Consider the following 19,078-nt stretch of genomic DNA (forward strand, 5'->3'; position numbering starts at 1 on the left):
GACAAAAGCCCACTAACAAAAGCTGATCTCAGAAATTTGGTTTCCAAGAAAGACATTGCAGACAACTTTGAAAAATTATGGGAGAAAATTGATTCTATACACACATCTGTTACCAATAGCCTTTCTGACATTAAATCCGACTTGATGGAGATGGGTAACAGGATTGAGACACTAGAAGATCAAAAGGATGCCATGGTAGATCAGATGGATGAAATGTCTCAATCCGTGTCCTCTCAACAAGAACTGCTGGAAGACTTCCAGGATAAATTGGAGGATATGGAAAACAGGAGCAGAAGGAACAATATACGCCTCAAAGGGGTTCCTGAAGAAGTGAGCCCTACAGAAATTCCAGCTTATCTCACTCAACTCTTCATGCAGATTACAAACTCCCCAGCTGATTATATATTCCATATTGAGAGAGCACATAGGGCATTAAAAGCCAAACCCAAATTAGGTCTTCCCCCAAGAGACATTATTATCAAACTAACCTTCTTCCCAGATAGAGAAAAAATTCTGCAAGCGGCCAGGAAACATCCCACATATAAACATCAAGGCAACGTGATACAATTTTACCAGGATCTCAGTGTTAGGACATTACAAAGGAGGAGTGCCCTTCGTCCTCTCACTACTCTACTCCGGAAACACCAAATTTTATACAGATGGGGATTTCCATTTGCTTTACACATTATAAAAGACTCTAAAACAATTTCACTTAAAGACCCAGAAGACATACCTGAAATTTGCAAGATTTTGGCTTTGGAGACACCTATAATCCCAACCACAGAGCTGAACCCAGAGAAGAATAAAGACCCAAGCAGACCACCAGATCCATCTAAATGGCAGACTATCAACCATAAAAAACAAAAAACTAAAGAAACAAGAGGGAAAACATCATAGATGACGGCGTCTCCATCTTGAAGACACGGAAGGTGGAATTAATTCTTTTTTCTTTCCCCCTTTTTTTTTTAGAGTCTGAGAGGTGGGAAGGCTGACAAAAGGAACACTGAACGAAGATAAATCTGGATTATCATTAAAATATCTGGAACCACTGTTTTGAGTTTCCTTCCCCAGGAGGCGTAGTCCTCTCCACTGACATTCCTTCTCAGAGACTCTCACTAATCTGTTAATATAGATGTAATAAGATGTTGCAGGGCCTTTAGTTTCCCCCAGAGTATAATAATATAAGTTAATTTATTTTCTAACTTGTTCCTATACTATTTCAAAGTCCAATCATTAAGGGTCCTGCTGTTGGAGACCCGGAAAAATTGCTTTTTATGTTATTAACACTGTATTTTTCTTATAGCTCCCTCCCCATCCCCAGTGACAACACAGAAAAGTTCACCATATTCAATTCCAAGTACCTGCAATCTATACCGTTAGATTTCCAGATCAGAGATCCACAGGTAACAAACTTTCTTTTGCACCAGTCCACAATAGACACAATAACATGATCCCTAGGATAAAGATATTGTCCCATAATGTAAGGGGACTAAATACTGACGTAAAACGACGTATGGCAATGACACAATACACCTCCCTACATGCCAATATATTATTTCTTCAAGAGACCCATCTACTTAACGATAGAATTCCAAAGTATTGGGCAAAACACTTTAATTCCCATTTTCACTCCACAACAACAACTAAAAAAAGAGGCACATCTATCCTTATCCACTCCTCACTTAATTTCATAAAAGAAGAGGTAATTGCAGATACTGAAGGGAGGTATATAATAGTTAAAGGGAGAATATTAGACACTGAAATTACTCTATGCAACGTTTATGCACCAAACGAAAATCAGCATAACTTCTTTCAACATATATCATATTTACTCACACAATGGTCCCATACTAAAATATTTATGGCAGGGGACTTTAATATCACAATGTCAAATATCGAACCCATGGCAAAAAGACCCTTAACCAATAAACAAACCAGACATAACCGTATTGTTAAAGCAATACAAGACACACTACTACCTCACTTCCTGATAGATACATGGGCCACACTTTATGGTCTGACTAATGATGCTACGTTTTACTCGGCGCCACATAAATCCTACATCAGATTGGATTACATATATGTAAGCCAAATACTGCAACCTCTGTTGCAAGGCTCACAGATTCATGCTTGTGTGTGGTCTGATCACTCGATCATTACTTTACAGCTAGAGGGACTTTGTGACCCGCACAGAAGCAAGACATGGACCTTTGATGGGTCGTGCACCAGAAATCCCCAGACACATGATAATATACTTAAGCTTCTTACTGAATACTGGAATATTAATACTGACACAGTGACTAATCCAGGGATCACGTGGGCGGCCCACAAAGCAGTATTAAGGGGGATACTTATTAAGGAGAAAGCAATACAGACTAGAAAGTACAGACAACAGTTAAAACAACTTCACACAGAAATCGAAGAATTAGAAAAGAAACATGGACTTATTAGAACAACGGCCATTCAGAAAACTCTCCAATCCAAAAGAACTGCCCTAGCCGCTCTCCTACAATCCCGTGCCATTAGAGCCAATCAGAGTTATCAGGCACAATACTTTTTATTCGCAAATAAACCAGACAGATACATGGCGCATAAAATCCAAGAAAGATGTAAAGCCTCAGTTATTTCCTCAATAGAGACATCTAATGACTCAGTGACCTCACACCCCCAAGAAATAGTAGACACCTTCGCAACTTACTATGGGGAATTATATGATGGCAGAAAGATCTCACATGATAAAGAGACAGAGGAACTAACCTCAACTTTTTTCAGTCAAGATCTACTGCAGACTCTTTCTGAGGAACAGAGAGAAACCCTAAATGCCCCCATATCCTCTATGGAGGTGCTTGGGGCTATCAGAGACCTCAAACCGGGGAAGGCGGCGGGACCGGACGGATTCCCCGGTGAATACTATAAGCTATTTAAAGTCATACTAATCCCACATCTAGTTAAAATCTGTAACTATATTATGGAGGGAGGGGTTGTCCCACCCAAACTTCTGACTGCAAAGATAGTAGCAATTCCTAAACCTGGGAAGGATCACAAAAAATGCCAAAACTATCGCCCAATATCCCTAATTAATCAGGACCTTAAAATTTTTACTAAAATATTAGCGAACCGGTTCAAACATATCATACCCCACCTGGTACACCCGGATCAGGTGGGTTTTATCAAAGGTCGGGAAGCCCCGGACAATATACGCAAAGTAACTAACCTGGTACAGGCCCTGACAGACTCAAAAACGCCTTCTCTGCTCCTATCATTGGATGCGGAGAAGGCGTTTGATCGCATTGACTGGGGATATATGTTTTTGGTGTTATATAAGATTGGGTTTGAGGGAGCCATTATTAAAGCATTGAGGGCCATCTATTCCACGCCGGGAACTCAGGTCTCATCAGCGGGATATAAATCTCAACACTTCCCAATTCGTAATGGAACCAGACAGGGGTGCCCTCTGTCTCCATTGCTTTTTGCTCTTTGCATAGAGCCTTTAGCTGCTAAAATACGCTCACAGACAGATATAACAGGACTTAAGACAAACAAGATGGAATATAAAATGGCCTTATTTGCGGACAACATACTTTTGACTTTGACGAACCCACTGATATCATTGCCTATTCTCCACCAAACACTGAACACATTCTCATCTATTTCGGGATTTAAGATAAATGCAGAGAAATGTGAGGCTCTTCCCATAGCGATCCCTCGACAGACACAGGAGATACTAGAAACAAATTTTCACTTTAAATGGATGAAGCATACTCTAAAGTACCTAGGGATCTACCTCCCCTCCTCCCCGTCACTACTGTATAAAGTTAACTACCCTCCACTGTTCAGGAAGATTAGGAAAGACATAGCAAAATGGAAAAATTATAAGTTCTCGTGGCTGGGCAGAGTGGCCTCGGTTAAGATGAACATCTTGCCGAGGATACTATATCTATTTAGAACCCTACCTGTTAAAATGGTTAAAACAGACTTAGAGACAATACAAAAAGACATACTAGGCTATATCAGGGGAGACAAAACAAATAGAATAGCGAGGCCAGTTTTGTACAGACATAAAAATCTAGGAGGCATCGGGGTCCCTAACCTATTAGAATACTATAATGCTGCCAGATTGGCACAAGATAGCCTCTTATTGAAGAGGAACACAGAGGTCATATGGCCCACTTTAGAAGCGACTTTGGGAGGATGGGACGAGACTGACGCTATACTTTGGGATTCCGAAAAAACACAGTCCCCTAGAGCGACGGATAAACTTTATACTACAAATCTCACTATAAACACTTGGAAAAAAGCAAGTAATAAATTTAAGCTTCTGCCACAATACTCCCTATACATCCCGATGAGATATATCTTACCTGATGAACTTAGGGCTCAAATACAGAAATGGGAAAACAAGGGACTGTACAGAGTAGCAGACTTTATGGAAGGCGGAGCTATACTCTCATTCATTCAATTGCAGACAAAACTGAGCCCCCTTAAACTTCATTGGTATTTATATTTACAGATGCAATCCGCAATGCACTCATATATAAGGAAAACTAGAAATGGCCACACAACACCATTAGAGGACATGTGTAAAACAAAGGACCGTACTAGACACACTATATCCATTCTATATATAGCCATACAAGATTCACAGATCATGACCAAAACCTCTACTATGTTGGCATGGGAGAGGGAACTACATATTAGTAAAGACAATAAAGAATGGGAATCAATATTTCAAAGGGCAGACAAAGGACTCTTAAGTGTGGACCTAAAGGAAAATATTACTATGACTATACACCGATGGTATCTGACACCCACTAGAACAGCCCATATGCATGCACAGGGAAACCCACTGTGTTATAGAGGGTGCGGAGAAAGAGGAACATATAGACATATGTGGTGGGACTGTGGAGTAATCTCAGGTCTATGGAAAACTCTGTCTTCATTCCTTAGTCGGATCCTGAACGAAAAAATAGATCTCACAATTCAACAGGCCTTATTGCACATCCCTATCAATAGACTTAACAAACACATAAATACATTTATTAGGATATTATGTACAGTCACCCGGACATGTATAGCCAGGTACTGGAAGACAGGTAGCCCCACCTGGACAGAGATATACAATAAAATTCAGTACACGTATAACATCCAACACCTTAGATAATAAGGAAGTAGTCCAGGCGATATGGTACTATTGGATAGCAAAATGAAGGGTAGACACTTGAAACTAACGGAAGAGTTGATCTTAGGTGGCTAATCTGCACATTGATACCTATATCTATAGCAGTATACATAACAAACACTGAGACAGAATGTGTCGTCACTCCCCTTCCCCATCCCTTCCCCCTTTGACCTTTGACAACCTATTTTACCTAACCTTACCTCCCCTTAGAGTTGTATTCTTTAATAGTTCAGCAGTATGTGACTTGAATGGGTTGGCTCAGACCTACCTAAAAGTTTTGGTAGGGTTCAGCGGAGGGCAAGTCTTCTATCAGACACAAGTACTGTACTATCTTTTGCCAAGGATTGCACGATAGTGTGAAGAAAAGGTATTTAATCTTTAACTGCTGGCCCACCATGGTTGTTTAAATTTCTGTAGCAATGACTGAGTTGTCATAACAATTATTAACTGTATCATTTACTGTTTAGAAATGTTTACGTACAAACCTACACTCTGGATCCCATAATCATTGAGATTGCTGCAGAGGAAGGTATTTCTGTTTCTGTAAATGTTTATTACTTATGAGAAATAAAAAAATATTCAAACATAAAGAGTGCATTCCAAACTGGATATCTATATCTATACAAAATACAAAGAAATGATGAGGACCATCCGGAACAGTCAACCAAAAAGGTTTATTCAGGTTAGAACAGTGAAACACAAGCGCTTCATCAGAGATCATCAGGTGTGCTCAAACGTACGTTAATAAACATTTCAACAACCAATCATAATAGTTTTTGAAAACATTGTGGGCGTTAAAAAAATGTGATAAGTGAACTATGTCAAGCTATGACATGTGTATATATCAGTGACGTGCGGTGAAGTCAGAGGCTGGTGAGGCACTAGTTATGATACGCTGGAGAAACACATATACCACGGGCCGCAAGTACCCCCAACAGGGCAGGTTTTAATTGTAGCTGAACCAGTGCACAGGTGAAATAATCAGCTGATGGATGAGAGCAAGTTAGTAACCACTGTGTTACTGATCAGCTGATTACTTCACCTGTGCATCAATTCAGCTATAAAGAAAACCTGGCCTTTTGGGGATACTTGCGGACCGTGGTTGAGAAACACTGCACTAAAGCACCAGCTCATCTGAAATGTGTTGATTACCTGGAGAATAAAGTACACACACTCTGCTCACATACCCATTCACACAATTCTGTGGCACGGTGCAAGTTACTAAGCAATTACAATGATACACAATCTATTCTCTACTCACTACTGTGTTGTAAAATGAAAAAGATGCCACAAATCCACTCCTAGTTTCCTATTATGAGTGTAAGAAGCTGAAAAAGACATTGCATGCAGCCCTGTTCAACGGAGCATACACAAACTGCCCTTTCCTAACTTTTAGCCTAACAAGGGATTGCTATATAAAGTTTAATACCAACAGATAAAATCATGAAGTAAAAGTAATGCATATATCTCAAATTCAGCTCCAATACCAGCTCAAATATATTAACCTCCTGCATTATATTACTCACTAAATAAAGGATCTTGCACTGCACTGTGCTAACTGCAAAGCTTAAGTTAACCCATCTGCTACTGAGAAAATAAAGGCCAGAGCAATGTGTGCATGCCTGCCAACCTATGAAAAATCAAATATATAATAGTGTACAAAAAGATTGTGTCAGATGCAAATAAAATGCAATCCAAGACTGATACCTAGTGCAGTTTGCACTATTAGGCTATGTAGCTGGATGATTCCTACTAGTACCATAAATGGGTTAAATAGTTGAATAACCACACATTATATATAAACAAGTTTGTCTTGGTGTCTTAAACCTTATTTCTGTGGTAAAAACTAAAATTTAATTGCTCAGTAATGTCTCTGCAAATCTTGCAGACACATCACTGAGCAATTCAATTTTAACACAGAAATAAGGTTTAAGACAGGCTTTTTTATATATAATGTGTGGTTATTCAACTATTTATTAACCCAGTTATGGTACTAGTAGGAATCATCCAGCTACATAGCCTAGTAGTGAAAACTGCAATAGGCATAATTTTTTTATTGATTGTATTTACATCTGCCACAATCTTTTTGTATAACATTATATATATTTGCACAGGTTGGCAGGCGTGCACACATTGCTCTGGCCTTTCTTTTCTTAGTAGCAGAATGCAGATGCTGGGTTAACTTAAGCTTTGCCGTTTGCACAGTGCAGCATGTATTTGCAGATTTTGCACTGCCGGCTGCCCCACATAGCCCAACCCTGGTGGTGTAGTGTAAAACAACACCAATAATTAACTTAGACCCTAGGCCTAGACAACAACAAGACAAACCCAGCAATGACTGCAATGCAATCAGTATTATTAACAAAGCGGCTCAGGCTATGGATACTGGATGCCTACTGCCTATATGAGCTATAAAATGTATTGCTCATATAGGCTGTAGGCACACTATTTTATACAGTGCAAAAACAGACATTCTGGTTGAAATTGTGTCCAACAGAAGTGCAGTATATGACATCATTATTGATATTTGTGAACCTATGTTTCAAATGCACCAAAGTTGGGAAATGTAAGGGTTATACACAGGGCTTTACAGCTTATGATACATTTTGGTATCCACCCCATACCACCTCTTTAAAATACATGATGTGTAATATAGTGATGGTATACTGGACATCCAAAAACTGCATCTACAAACAAACCAAGAAAGAAAATAATAAAACCATATACAGCACTTTATACTTGTCCCATGTGCTCTGTACAAGCCACACTTCTGAACTAGTTAGACTTAGTGGATACCATGTTCCCTTCTGTGACATTACTGTCACATTTGCTTACAAAACTTCCATCCTGACCCAAAACACTTTTCTTACATAGCATAACTCTTCATTATGCAAAAACTGGTCCCACTTGTCTAAAATAGTTGTATTTACACTGTGAATATTTATCTCAGTATACCAGTACTGTTCCATTAGTTTGCTTTAACTTTGCTGAGCCCTGAACACCTGTCTATAATAATTTCTATCCTATTGTGTAATGGGATGGGAAGCACTAAGGTTGAATTCACTCTTGTATCAGAAAAAAGTGATAAAGCAAATTATTTTATATTCTATACATGAGAAAAAATATAAAAGCTATTATGTAATGATATATTCACATTTTTCTTGATTTATAATGTATATCTAGCCATATGTGTATATATATATATATATATATATATATATATATATATATATACAATAAAAGAAAGTATTTTTGAAATTATGTTTCTCTAATATTCTAGAATTATTAGTTTCACATCTCTCCCAAATTATTTTATTTTAAGTGTAAAATACATTTTAAAATGTAAAATGTTGACCCCCCTCAAGAAAAAATAAATCTCTATAAACAGGATTGAGCTAATGTTCCTTGCTGATTGCTCAAGGGATTTGTGGGATATAAGCAAATGCTTAATGTGCTTATTGCTGATAATGCTGTTAACTAGCACTGCCCAATCACTTGTCCTTTGCAGGGATGCCAGGCAGGAGGGAAAGACAAGGCTGTGCTAATTTTCATTTGGTCACTGGGTGTTTGGAGACACAGCCACATTAGACCTAAACCAACAGTGAGGGTATTAATTAAGGGGCTATTCTGGGTGTAAATAGGATTGTCTGTGCTGACTGCTCCAGTGAGAGGGAGAGACTGTAGAGACTCAGAGAGAGGGAGGGGACAGAGAGAAGAGATGGAAGAAGGATGGCCCTGCCACCTCTACTGTCAATGCTATGATTGCTATCTCTCTCTATCTGCTGCTCACAAATGGTGCTCTGCTGACCAGACAACCAGAGGAGACACACTAAGCAAGCACAGCTCGGGAGGGTACGGCATGGGGGTCACAGGGTACTGGTAGCTGCGTAGTATGGTGACGGCAAATGCCTGTGAAGCCAAATGTCACGATCGTCATGATCGGATGCATATGCAGAGGTTTTAAGGGGGCAATGTCATCGGTGGGGAGAAACAAGTGGGGAGGCAAAATGAAATACCAGCCTATCTGACTGTGCTGCAGATGGCGATTGGAGTGTCAGTGACTCCTTCAAACAGAGGGAATAAATATATACAATTAGGCTCATAAGTCTAGCAGCAACTCTCAACGGTGCTAGTCAGAGTCAGACAGTTGCTGCCGGACTTGTGAGCCTAATTGTATATATTTATTCCCTGAGAATTATGTTATTTCATAAAAAATATATATATATATAAACAGTAATACAGAGCACCATGGCAATGGCACATTGCAAACAGATTTAATTATCTTAATATGAAGTCGCGGTGACATAGTAATATAGTAATACTCACATTTCCTAATACGGTGGTTGGTTAAGGGTTTATGAAATGACCAAAATAATGCCCAAAAAGTTTAATGCACGCTCCACTTTTCAGAGCACTGCAGACCAGAGCAGCTCTACTCGGTAGCTGCAGGACACGTCACTCAGCTGTCAGCTGAGCCGGCTCACAGTCTCACTTCCCGCCAGACCTACTGAGACAGTTACAGTCATGTGAGCACCGGACTGCTGAATGATGATTGGCTCTTGAGTCCCGAGGCTGCTTGGAGAGCAGCCTCGGTTGCGAGCAGTATTGGGCCACGGACTAAGAGTAACTAACTAAACGCCACTGGGTGGCAGTCTCTGCGGCATATATTAAACACATGCATCTGTATTGCGCAAAGGGAGGGGAGCTGTGCGACTCACAGCCTCTCCTTCCTTGCGCAATATGGATGGATGCATGGAGATTAACTGTTTGGAAAATTGGGATTCAATTAACTGCATGGTGGAGGTGACGGGGGCTTAGGGGGAATGGGGGATCAGTTTGAATAAAAAAAAAAAATTAAAAAATGATTTTTTTTATTTTTTTATTAAAGATTATTAAAAAAAAGTGTAGTTACACACATAGGACAGGTGAGACGCTGCCTCACCTGCCTCCTATGACTGCACGTCACTGGTATATATACCAAACAACTGGTTAACGAACATATCGTAGACTGATATGTATGAGTTAAATTCATATTAATGAATAAAAACATCAGGAAGCTGGAACAGAAAAAGCTACAAATAGAGGGTAAGAATATAAAATAAATAAATAAAATAATGATATAAGTATGAATAAACGTAGCTATGGCCAGCTTAGAGAACGGAAAGAAATATAAATATACCCAGAACACAAAATTAACTTTTTTATTCTTCATTCTTCACTATTATTGTACAGTGTATATTGTATTGGGTTGTCTATTTATTGTCACCATTTTATTTTTCCCTCTTTTAATGTATTTAGTATTTTATATACACAGCCAACTATAATATATACATATTTATATATACATATTTTTATTTTTGTATATCATCTGTATATCTAATACTTAGTGTTTTCTCCCTTTGCTATTGTCCATTTGTTTTTTGTTTTGCACTCTGAGTATTTTTCATCCACTCGGCAATCTCTGCCCACACGTCATCCAGGAGACGTCAGACGCGGCATCACCCGCGCACACCAATCAGTGACCCACCAGACGGCAACCCTTGTCTTCACGTCATCCTTGAGGAGAAGTTAGATGCGGCATCACCCGCGCACCTTCACAAGCGGCACCAGCCGTGTTCATTCACCAGCGATCTACTATATGGTAACCTTCATCCTTTCGTCATTCCAGAGGAGGAGTTAGACGCGGCATCACCCGCGCAACTTCACAGCAGCACTTCTGCTAGAGAGAAGTAGGTCTCTCCTAACTTTTCTACTTAAGCGGACAGGTAACTTCGCTGGTTAATTCCATTGGGACTGGTGAGTCACCCATATTTGGGGCTAGATTTATTAAGCCCCTACGGCAGCAAGTTCTCTCAAGAACTTGCTCGCTGTCAATTATCAAGCAGCGGTCACCAGACCGCTGCTTTCTTAGCCTCTTCGCCACCTCTAATATGGCGAAATTCAATCTCCTCGGTCTAGTCAGACCGAGGAGATTGACAGCTCCTGCCCGCGCGTGATTGGCTGTGCGCGGGCAGGGGGCGGGATTGCACTCGAGCACAAAATTGCGCTTGTGTGCAATGCCGAATACCTGCGGGTATTTTCGCCCCGCCACAGGCGAGCTGAGGCGTACAGGGGCGCGTATACGCACCCCTGTACTCCTCAGCTTTAATAAATCTAGCCCTTGGTTTATGTACATATCCATGGCGATGTCAGACTGAATTACTCTCATGTTCGCATGCTATCTTTTTACATTTGATACACTTACTCATCAGTGTTTCGTGAACTGTCTATTTTTTACTCAGAGGGGGTTGCACTTTAACATTAAAGGTTTACACACTGGTTGATTAACCTAGAAAGTCAGAACTGTACTGTATTACTTTCCGCTACTTCAAAGGAACTTTCCTACAACAGCCGAGTACCAATACAGCATAGGGCTGAGCACATTTTTTCTGTTGTTATCTATATCTATATATATATATATATATATATACAAACAGTTGTAGTCAAAATTATATTGCATTGAACAAACCAATCAAAAGCAATTGAAATAGTTCATCACAACAAATGCTTCAAGTGGTTTCCCCAAATTCAACTAAAAATGCAACTGAACTGGCTAGGGGTTTGTTGAGTGTCACATTTGACTGCTTATTAGAAATATGGCTAAGTCAAAAGAATGGTTCAAAAAGTCTTAAGAGACGGCCTTCAAGTTCTAAGAAATTAGCATATAACCCTTCATGATTGCAGTCTAGTTTTAAACACCACCCCTACACAGGTGTTAAAAAATGTGCTGGCATATAGGATGACATTTCTTGATGAAATTCAAGAGAAGGAAGAAAAACACTGAAAATAGCATGACAGTAAAGAGGTGATTTTAATTTCTGCTGTATCTGATTCATGACAGTTTAATGTTAGGTAGACTATCCCTTAAGCTATCATCTTAAGATTATATTTAATCAAACATCATTCGACTATTAAAATATTACACTATGTGGCCTAATGTCATCATCAATATTTATCTTTAATACTAATTTCACATATACATACTTTCAAAGTATAATACACAATGTAACAAATGACACTTAGAAGTTCTGATGAGTGATCAATGACTCAAGTATAGGGCAATTTGATACGCTAGTGATAGTAGAAAATGTATATTTCAATGATACTGGCTGATTTAATTAATCACGTGCTTATGCATTTACCTATAAGACGTTGTGGAAAACTTTACTATTTTGTGGGTTGTTTAGGAGTTTGAGTATTGAGTAAAATTTGGTGCGAAAAGGGTTGCATCAAATTTGGTGCGAAGTGGAGAGTGGGACTTGTATTACATGCGTTAAATATGGTGCAAATAGATTTATCCAAAAAAGGAAGTTAGCTATATTATGTAATGTATTTATTTCATTTGTATCCCTATATCTTCTAGTGCACCAAATTTGAAGCAATAATATTGCCCCCTTGCTGTGTAAGGAGAGACAAAGATGTAACATAATCCATAAGTAGGGTAACATCTCCCTACTTGATTTTATTTAGTAAAAAGGGCTAAATAAACTCAACTTAAAAGGACATGAGACCCATATTTTGTCTTAAGATTTAGAGAGTATACAATTTTAATAAAGTTTCTAAAAAAATTTTATTATCTAATATGCTTTCATTGTCTTGCAGCATGGAACATAACCTTCCTGTGTTTTCAGACTCCCATTGATTTCTATGGCATTCGCGGCCTCAAGAGTGGCGATTTGAACGATAGGTACGCTGCGTCAGAATAGACGCAAGGTTACCTGTTGAATTTTTGATAAATTGACAAGAGGATCAAATAGAGTCGAATGTGACAGCAGATGATCAGTATTACGCACGAATAACACAAACATCAATCTGCGTCAGATTGATATCGGGGAAGCATATACTATGTCACACATTTCAACAAATGACGATCTTGACGCTTTGTTAACTACGGCGGATCAACTTTGTGTCTAATTTGACGCAGAATTCCAGCGTATTATCAGTTGAAGCATTGATAAATTGGCCCCTAGGAGTTCTAAACCTAGAGGTATATTGACAGACAACATTTTTACAAAGGATAACAGATTGATATAATAGCAAAAATTCTAAGCTTTGGATAAAATTAGAAAATAAAATAATATTAAATAGAAATTTAAGTAATCAGTGTTGGTTAAATCCAGGAGAAAGATAATTTTTCTTTAGAATACTGTATAATAAAGGAAACCTTTTTCATATGGGACAAAATTATAAAGAGATATTTAAGTATATCTTCAATTCCATCTGCATTAACCTCACTAGCAGATAATAAAGAATTTTTAGCAGAACAATTTAAAAGCTTTAATAAAGATGAGGATATATTAGATAATAACGCACAAATGGCCTATGCTGGCCAAATTGTGGAGAAAATGAGAACATGGCTCACATATAGTGATTGTGACCAAAGATAGGAGAATACTGGAAAGAGGTATTTAATTGTACACTAGAATACTTAAAAAGAAATGGAGTTATGATCTTTAATCTGTGGTATTAAATCAGTCCATAAGATATAAAAAGAACAGTCCTACCTCTAGTTGTATCTTGATGTTATTTAACAGTGCAAAGAGATTCATTTTAAAGCTGTGGAAAAAGAGGGAATCTCCTGACCTAGATATATGGTTACAATAAGTTATGGAAAATATAATTTTGAAGAATTCTACAGTTTGAAAAAAGGGAAAATTAAATTCAATAAGTCAATAGTTAGGATTTGGGAATTGAATAAACAAAAAATGTTTAGAAAGAACTGATTTTTAAGAGTGGGTACCGCAGATAGAGATAAAGATGACAAGTTCATTTAAAAGAAAAATAGATATAATTCTATATAATTACAAGTTGACGAGTACTTTTGTTTTGTATTTTGTGTATTTCATGTATGTATTTTATGCTTTGTAAATAAATAAATAAAGAAGTACTACCCTGTCTGTATAAAAAAAAACAAATGGTTTGTGCTATCTTACAAAATGACATATTTGTATTGACACATACTTGTCTGTAGTTGAGTGCATCAAGGTAAACCGAATCATCAACAAAAACCACTGATTTACATGGCATGTTGATTCCAAGAGCCAGTGTTCCTGTAGCTGTTATAACCTTTAAAAAAAGAATACAAGATAACTGTTAATTCAGGACTTTTTTGAAGGAAAGGAAATGTGATTAACCCCCTTAAACAATTACCCCAAATAAACATAAATTAGATCATAAACAACAGTGCATGCTGGAGGGAGTTCTACTTTCTCATTAATATAACAGTTGTAAAACAAATGCAAGCTATAAAATATAATGCTCAGACTGATGCTTTATAATTTTTCTAGAAATGGGAAAAAGCAAACATTTTAATAGAGATGAAACAAGGATATAGAAAGAAATCAAAGGGAAAAGGCCAGGAAGCTAAAGATATTCAGTAGTGGTGAAAGTGCATAAACCAAAAAATAACTGTACTGTCAGTCCACCATTTTTGCTGCTAAGAAGCTCAGTCCCATTCTAGTGTATACACTCAGGTATTGAGAAGGATCCATCTTCTTTTAGTTGTGCAAGGATAAATATCTAACAATCTAAGGGTAAAATATTACTCTCCTATTTAAAGGGATATTCTGGTCAAAATCGAAATGCAAATAGATGAATAACATATTTTAACAGAAACATATTTACAATATACAGTATATATTAGGCCAGATTATGAGTGAAGTGCAAATTAGTGGGTTGCGCTCGTATTACGAGTTGAAAGTAAACTGTTTTCGCTCTTGTGCTAACCCGACATGCGTGTTTACATATTCCCCCCATAGAAGTCAATAAAGAAAAAAAACCTGATTCATATTCTACGCCATCCTGAATATTACACAAATATTCTTTTACATATTTTTATCTACTAAACTGCAAAAGGCGCCAATGCACTTCATTATATGTCTATATATGTGTACATATGCATTTATGTTTATATATATATATATATATATATAGAGAGAGAGAGAGAGAGAGAGAGAGAGAGAGAGAGAGAGAGAAAATAACTCATTGTGTAGTTCATTAACAAATAGACAGGCCAGTAGGCCTTTTTTCTCCCACAGAAAACCTCTGGAATACACTGTTTCCAATGCAGCAAGGAATTCTGGGTAAGATATGCAAATTCACTCAGCAGTGATTCAAACTTTCTCCCAGCTAATGAGTGGCAATAACCACAAAACAGTCTGTCCTGGGATAGTTATGAATCACTGCTTTAACCCTAGCTAAGCTTATAAGCTGTGTGAACCTTTTACCTCCCCCTAATTTAAAATGTTATTATATATATATATATATATATATATATATATGTCTATAAATACATCTATAAATACTTAAATACATATGAACACACAGACACACATACAGGGAGTGCAGAATTATTAGGCAAGTTGTATTTTTGAGGATTAATTTTATTATTGAACAACAACCATGTTCTCAATGAACCCAAAAAACTCATTAATATCAAAGCTGAATAGTTTTGGAAGTAGTTTTTAGTTTGTTTTTAGTTATAGCTATTTTAGGGGGATATCTGTGTGTGCAGGTGACTATTACTGTGCATAATTATTAGGCAACTTAACAAAAAACAAATATATACCCATTTCAATTATTTATTTTTACCAGTGAAACCAATATAACATCTCAACATTCACAAATATACATTTCTGACATTCAAAAACAAATCAGTGACCAATATAGCCACCTTTCTTTGCAAGGACACTCAAAAGCCTGCCATCCATGGATTCTGTCAGTGTTTTGATCTGTTCACCATCAACATTGTGTGCAGCAGCAACCACAGCCTCCCAGACACTGTTCAGAGAGGTGTACTGTTTTCCCTCCTTGTAAATCTCACATTTGATGATGGACCACAGGTTCTCAATGGGGTTCAGATCAGGTGAACAAGGAGGCCATGTCATTAGATTTTCTTCTTTTATACCCTTTCTTGCCAGCCACGCTGTGGAGTACTTGGACGCGTGTGATGGAGCATTGTCCTGCATGAAAATCATGTTTTTCTTGAAGGATGCAGACTTCTTCCTGTACCACTGCTTGAAGAAGGTGTCTTCCAGAAACTGGCAGTAGGACTGGGAGTTGAGCTTGACTCCATCCTCAACCCGAAAAGGCCCCACAAGCTCATCTTTGATGATACCAGCCCAAACCAGTACTCCACCTCCACCTTGCTGGCGTCTGAGTCGGACTGGAGCTCTCTGCCCTTTACCAATCCAGCCACAGGCCCATCCATCTGGCCCATCAAGACTCACTCTCATTTCATCAGTCCATAAAACCTTAGAAAAATCAGTCTTGAGATATTTCTTGGCCCAGTCTTGACGTTTCAGCTTGTGTGTCTTGTTCAGTGGTGGTCGTCTTTCAGCCTTTCTTACCTTGGCCATGTCTCTGAGTATTGCACACCTTGTGCTTTTGGGCACTCCAGTGATGTTGCAGCTCTGAAATATGGCCAAACTGGTGGCAAGTGGCATCTTGGCAGCTGCACGCTTGACTTTTCTCAGTTCATGGGCAGTTATTTTGCACCTTAGTTTTTCCACACGCTTCTTGCGACCCTGTTGACTATTTTGAATGAAACGCTTGATTGTTCGATGATCACGCTTCAGAAGCTTTGCAATTTTAAGAGTGCTGCATCCCTCTGCAAGATATCTCACTATTTTTTACTTTTCTGAGCCTGTCAAGTCCTTCTTTTGACCCATTTTGCCAAAGGAAAGGAAGTTGCCTAATAATTATGCACACCTGATATAGGGTGTTGATGTCATTAGACCACACCCCTTCTCATTACAGAGATGCACATCACCTAATATGCTTAATTGGTAGTAGGCTTTCGAGCCTATACAGCTTGAAGTAAGACAACATGCATAAAGAGGATGATGTGGTCAAAATACTCATTTGCCTAATAATTCTGCACTCCCTGTATATACAATATATATATATATATATATATATATATATATATATATATATATATATATATATATATATATATATATATATATAATATATTAAACATCCAAATTAGGTGCACTCACTGTTACAGAGCCACATCCGCCGGGGTGCTGCGTGCAGTGTATACAGCAGTCACAATTAATCCCACAAGGAGAATAACTGCACTCACCGGTCTTAAAAGTAAGTTCAAATTTTAATAGTTCCTCACATCAATATCAGCATAGTTCTATGATCCCAAACGTTTCAGTACCAAACCGGTACCTTTCTCAATGGGCAGAAAAAAAAAAAAAAAAACCTGGGTCCTGATACATATATACATACATACATATACATTTTTAAAGGGACACTCAAGTCAAAATTAAACTTCATGATTCAGATACAGCATGCAATTTTAAACAACTTTCCAATTTACTTCCATTAACAAATGTGCACAGTCTTTTTATATTTATACTTTTTGAGTCACCAACTCCTACTGAGAATGTGTATGAATTCACAGCATATACGTATATGCATTTTTATTTTTTTTTTTATAAATTTTATTTTTATTGAGGTTATTAGAGATGAGAACAATAAAAACTTAACAGACATCAATGTACAGATACAGTATTACCTTTCCATTCAAAACAATGTAAATAGACCTGCCACGTTTAGAAGCGCAGCATTCCCGTTACAAACAAATATCTATTGAGCACGAGAGTAATAGTCCAGACAATATCAAGGATAAGAAGTTTGATACTCTCTTTAAACTGGTCATGAGACCCTTTAGATACTCGCTAAAGCACTTAGATAGCTAATGAGGGAAACAGTTTTGAGGGTGAAGCTAAAATAATATATGTGATCATGTTTGAACTTCGGAAATAAGCATTACATATCACAAGTCAATATTTGACTATTCATTCATATAATACATGGTGGTATGTATTGATGATTGAAAAGTACAAAGTGTCTAAGAATGAAATCTCATTTTTATATATTAGTTAGGGTTCCCTGTTTTACTCGAAGAAGGGGTCACTTTTGGACCTGAGAATTCCAATGAAAGGTGAGGAGGGAAATTGGCATTTGTGAGGCCGCTTTTGGACCTTAGTAGTGGTTATGGGGGGGGGGGGTAAGCAGCGGGCAAAAGCCGCTCAAAATAAGAATGGGGGGAGGGTAGGGGGGGGCGTGGTAAGTTACTAATAGATAACCATATAAGCATAAGCGTAGGGCTAATGAGTTACAACCAAATGATTTCTTGCACTTTTTTTTTTTCCCAAATATTATCTGCAATTAAGTCCTCCTAAAACAATTGCAATTCCCTTGGGCCTTACTAAGCTTATAATTAGAGGGGGGTTAGCATTTGGAGTGGTTGCTTTTGGGCCAGGGAGAGATTGGTGAGGGATTTGTTACTTAAGCCATAAAATAAATAAATAGAGCTAAACAGTCATATATAATACAACATATAGAAAAATATCAGGTTCGTCTCTTGTAGAATATGTGAATATATATTAACTTTTCAGATAATGATATCTTAGAAGCTATAAAAGTCTCCGTTACAATTAGTTAGTGATGAGGTAAGACAGTCTGTCTGCCTGGTTAAGAAAGGCATGCGGTTAACCATTCTTATTATTAACAGGTGTCTACATCATAAATGAAAAACAACAGAAATTGAGATAAGCTAGGCAAACTTAAATGAGACTTCATTTTCTTTTAGAACAGAGATGTGAAGTAGCTACTGTCCTGGTCACTCTTGGACCAGTTTTATTAATAATGTTGTGTCAGATGGTAGCTTCTTAAGACTAATTTATAAGTATATAGTTATATAGCAAGTATAATGATTATGGGAGACATTAGGAACAAGGGTGCAACAGGCGAGAGCCGTACGTAAAGTAAAGATGTGGGAGGGGAAGGAGGACATGTCCTAGGTGCAGTGTGTGTGACTTACAGGGAGTATGATAGTCAGTA

The 19,078-nt window shown here is 37.8% G+C and overlaps 1 protein-coding gene across 1 annotated transcript in view; it reads right to left on the reverse strand.

Moving 5' to 3' along the window:
- LOC128647450 (probable ATP-dependent RNA helicase DDX60) overlaps positions 1 to 19,078 on the reverse strand; it is a 728,313-nt gene that overhangs the window by 193,259 nt on the left and 515,976 nt on the right. The window contains exon 28 of the mRNA XM_053700236.1: positions 14,180 to 14,284. Coding sequence (XP_053556211.1) covers positions 14,180 to 14,284 — 105 coding nt within the window. The remainder of the gene's footprint in view (positions 1 to 14,179; positions 14,285 to 19,078) is intronic.

Source organism: Bombina bombina, chromosome 2 (genome assembly GCF_027579735.1).
Source record: "Bombina bombina isolate aBomBom1 chromosome 2, aBomBom1.pri, whole genome shotgun sequence".
NCBI lineage: Eukaryota > Metazoa > Chordata > Amphibia > Anura > Bombinatoridae > Bombina > Bombina bombina.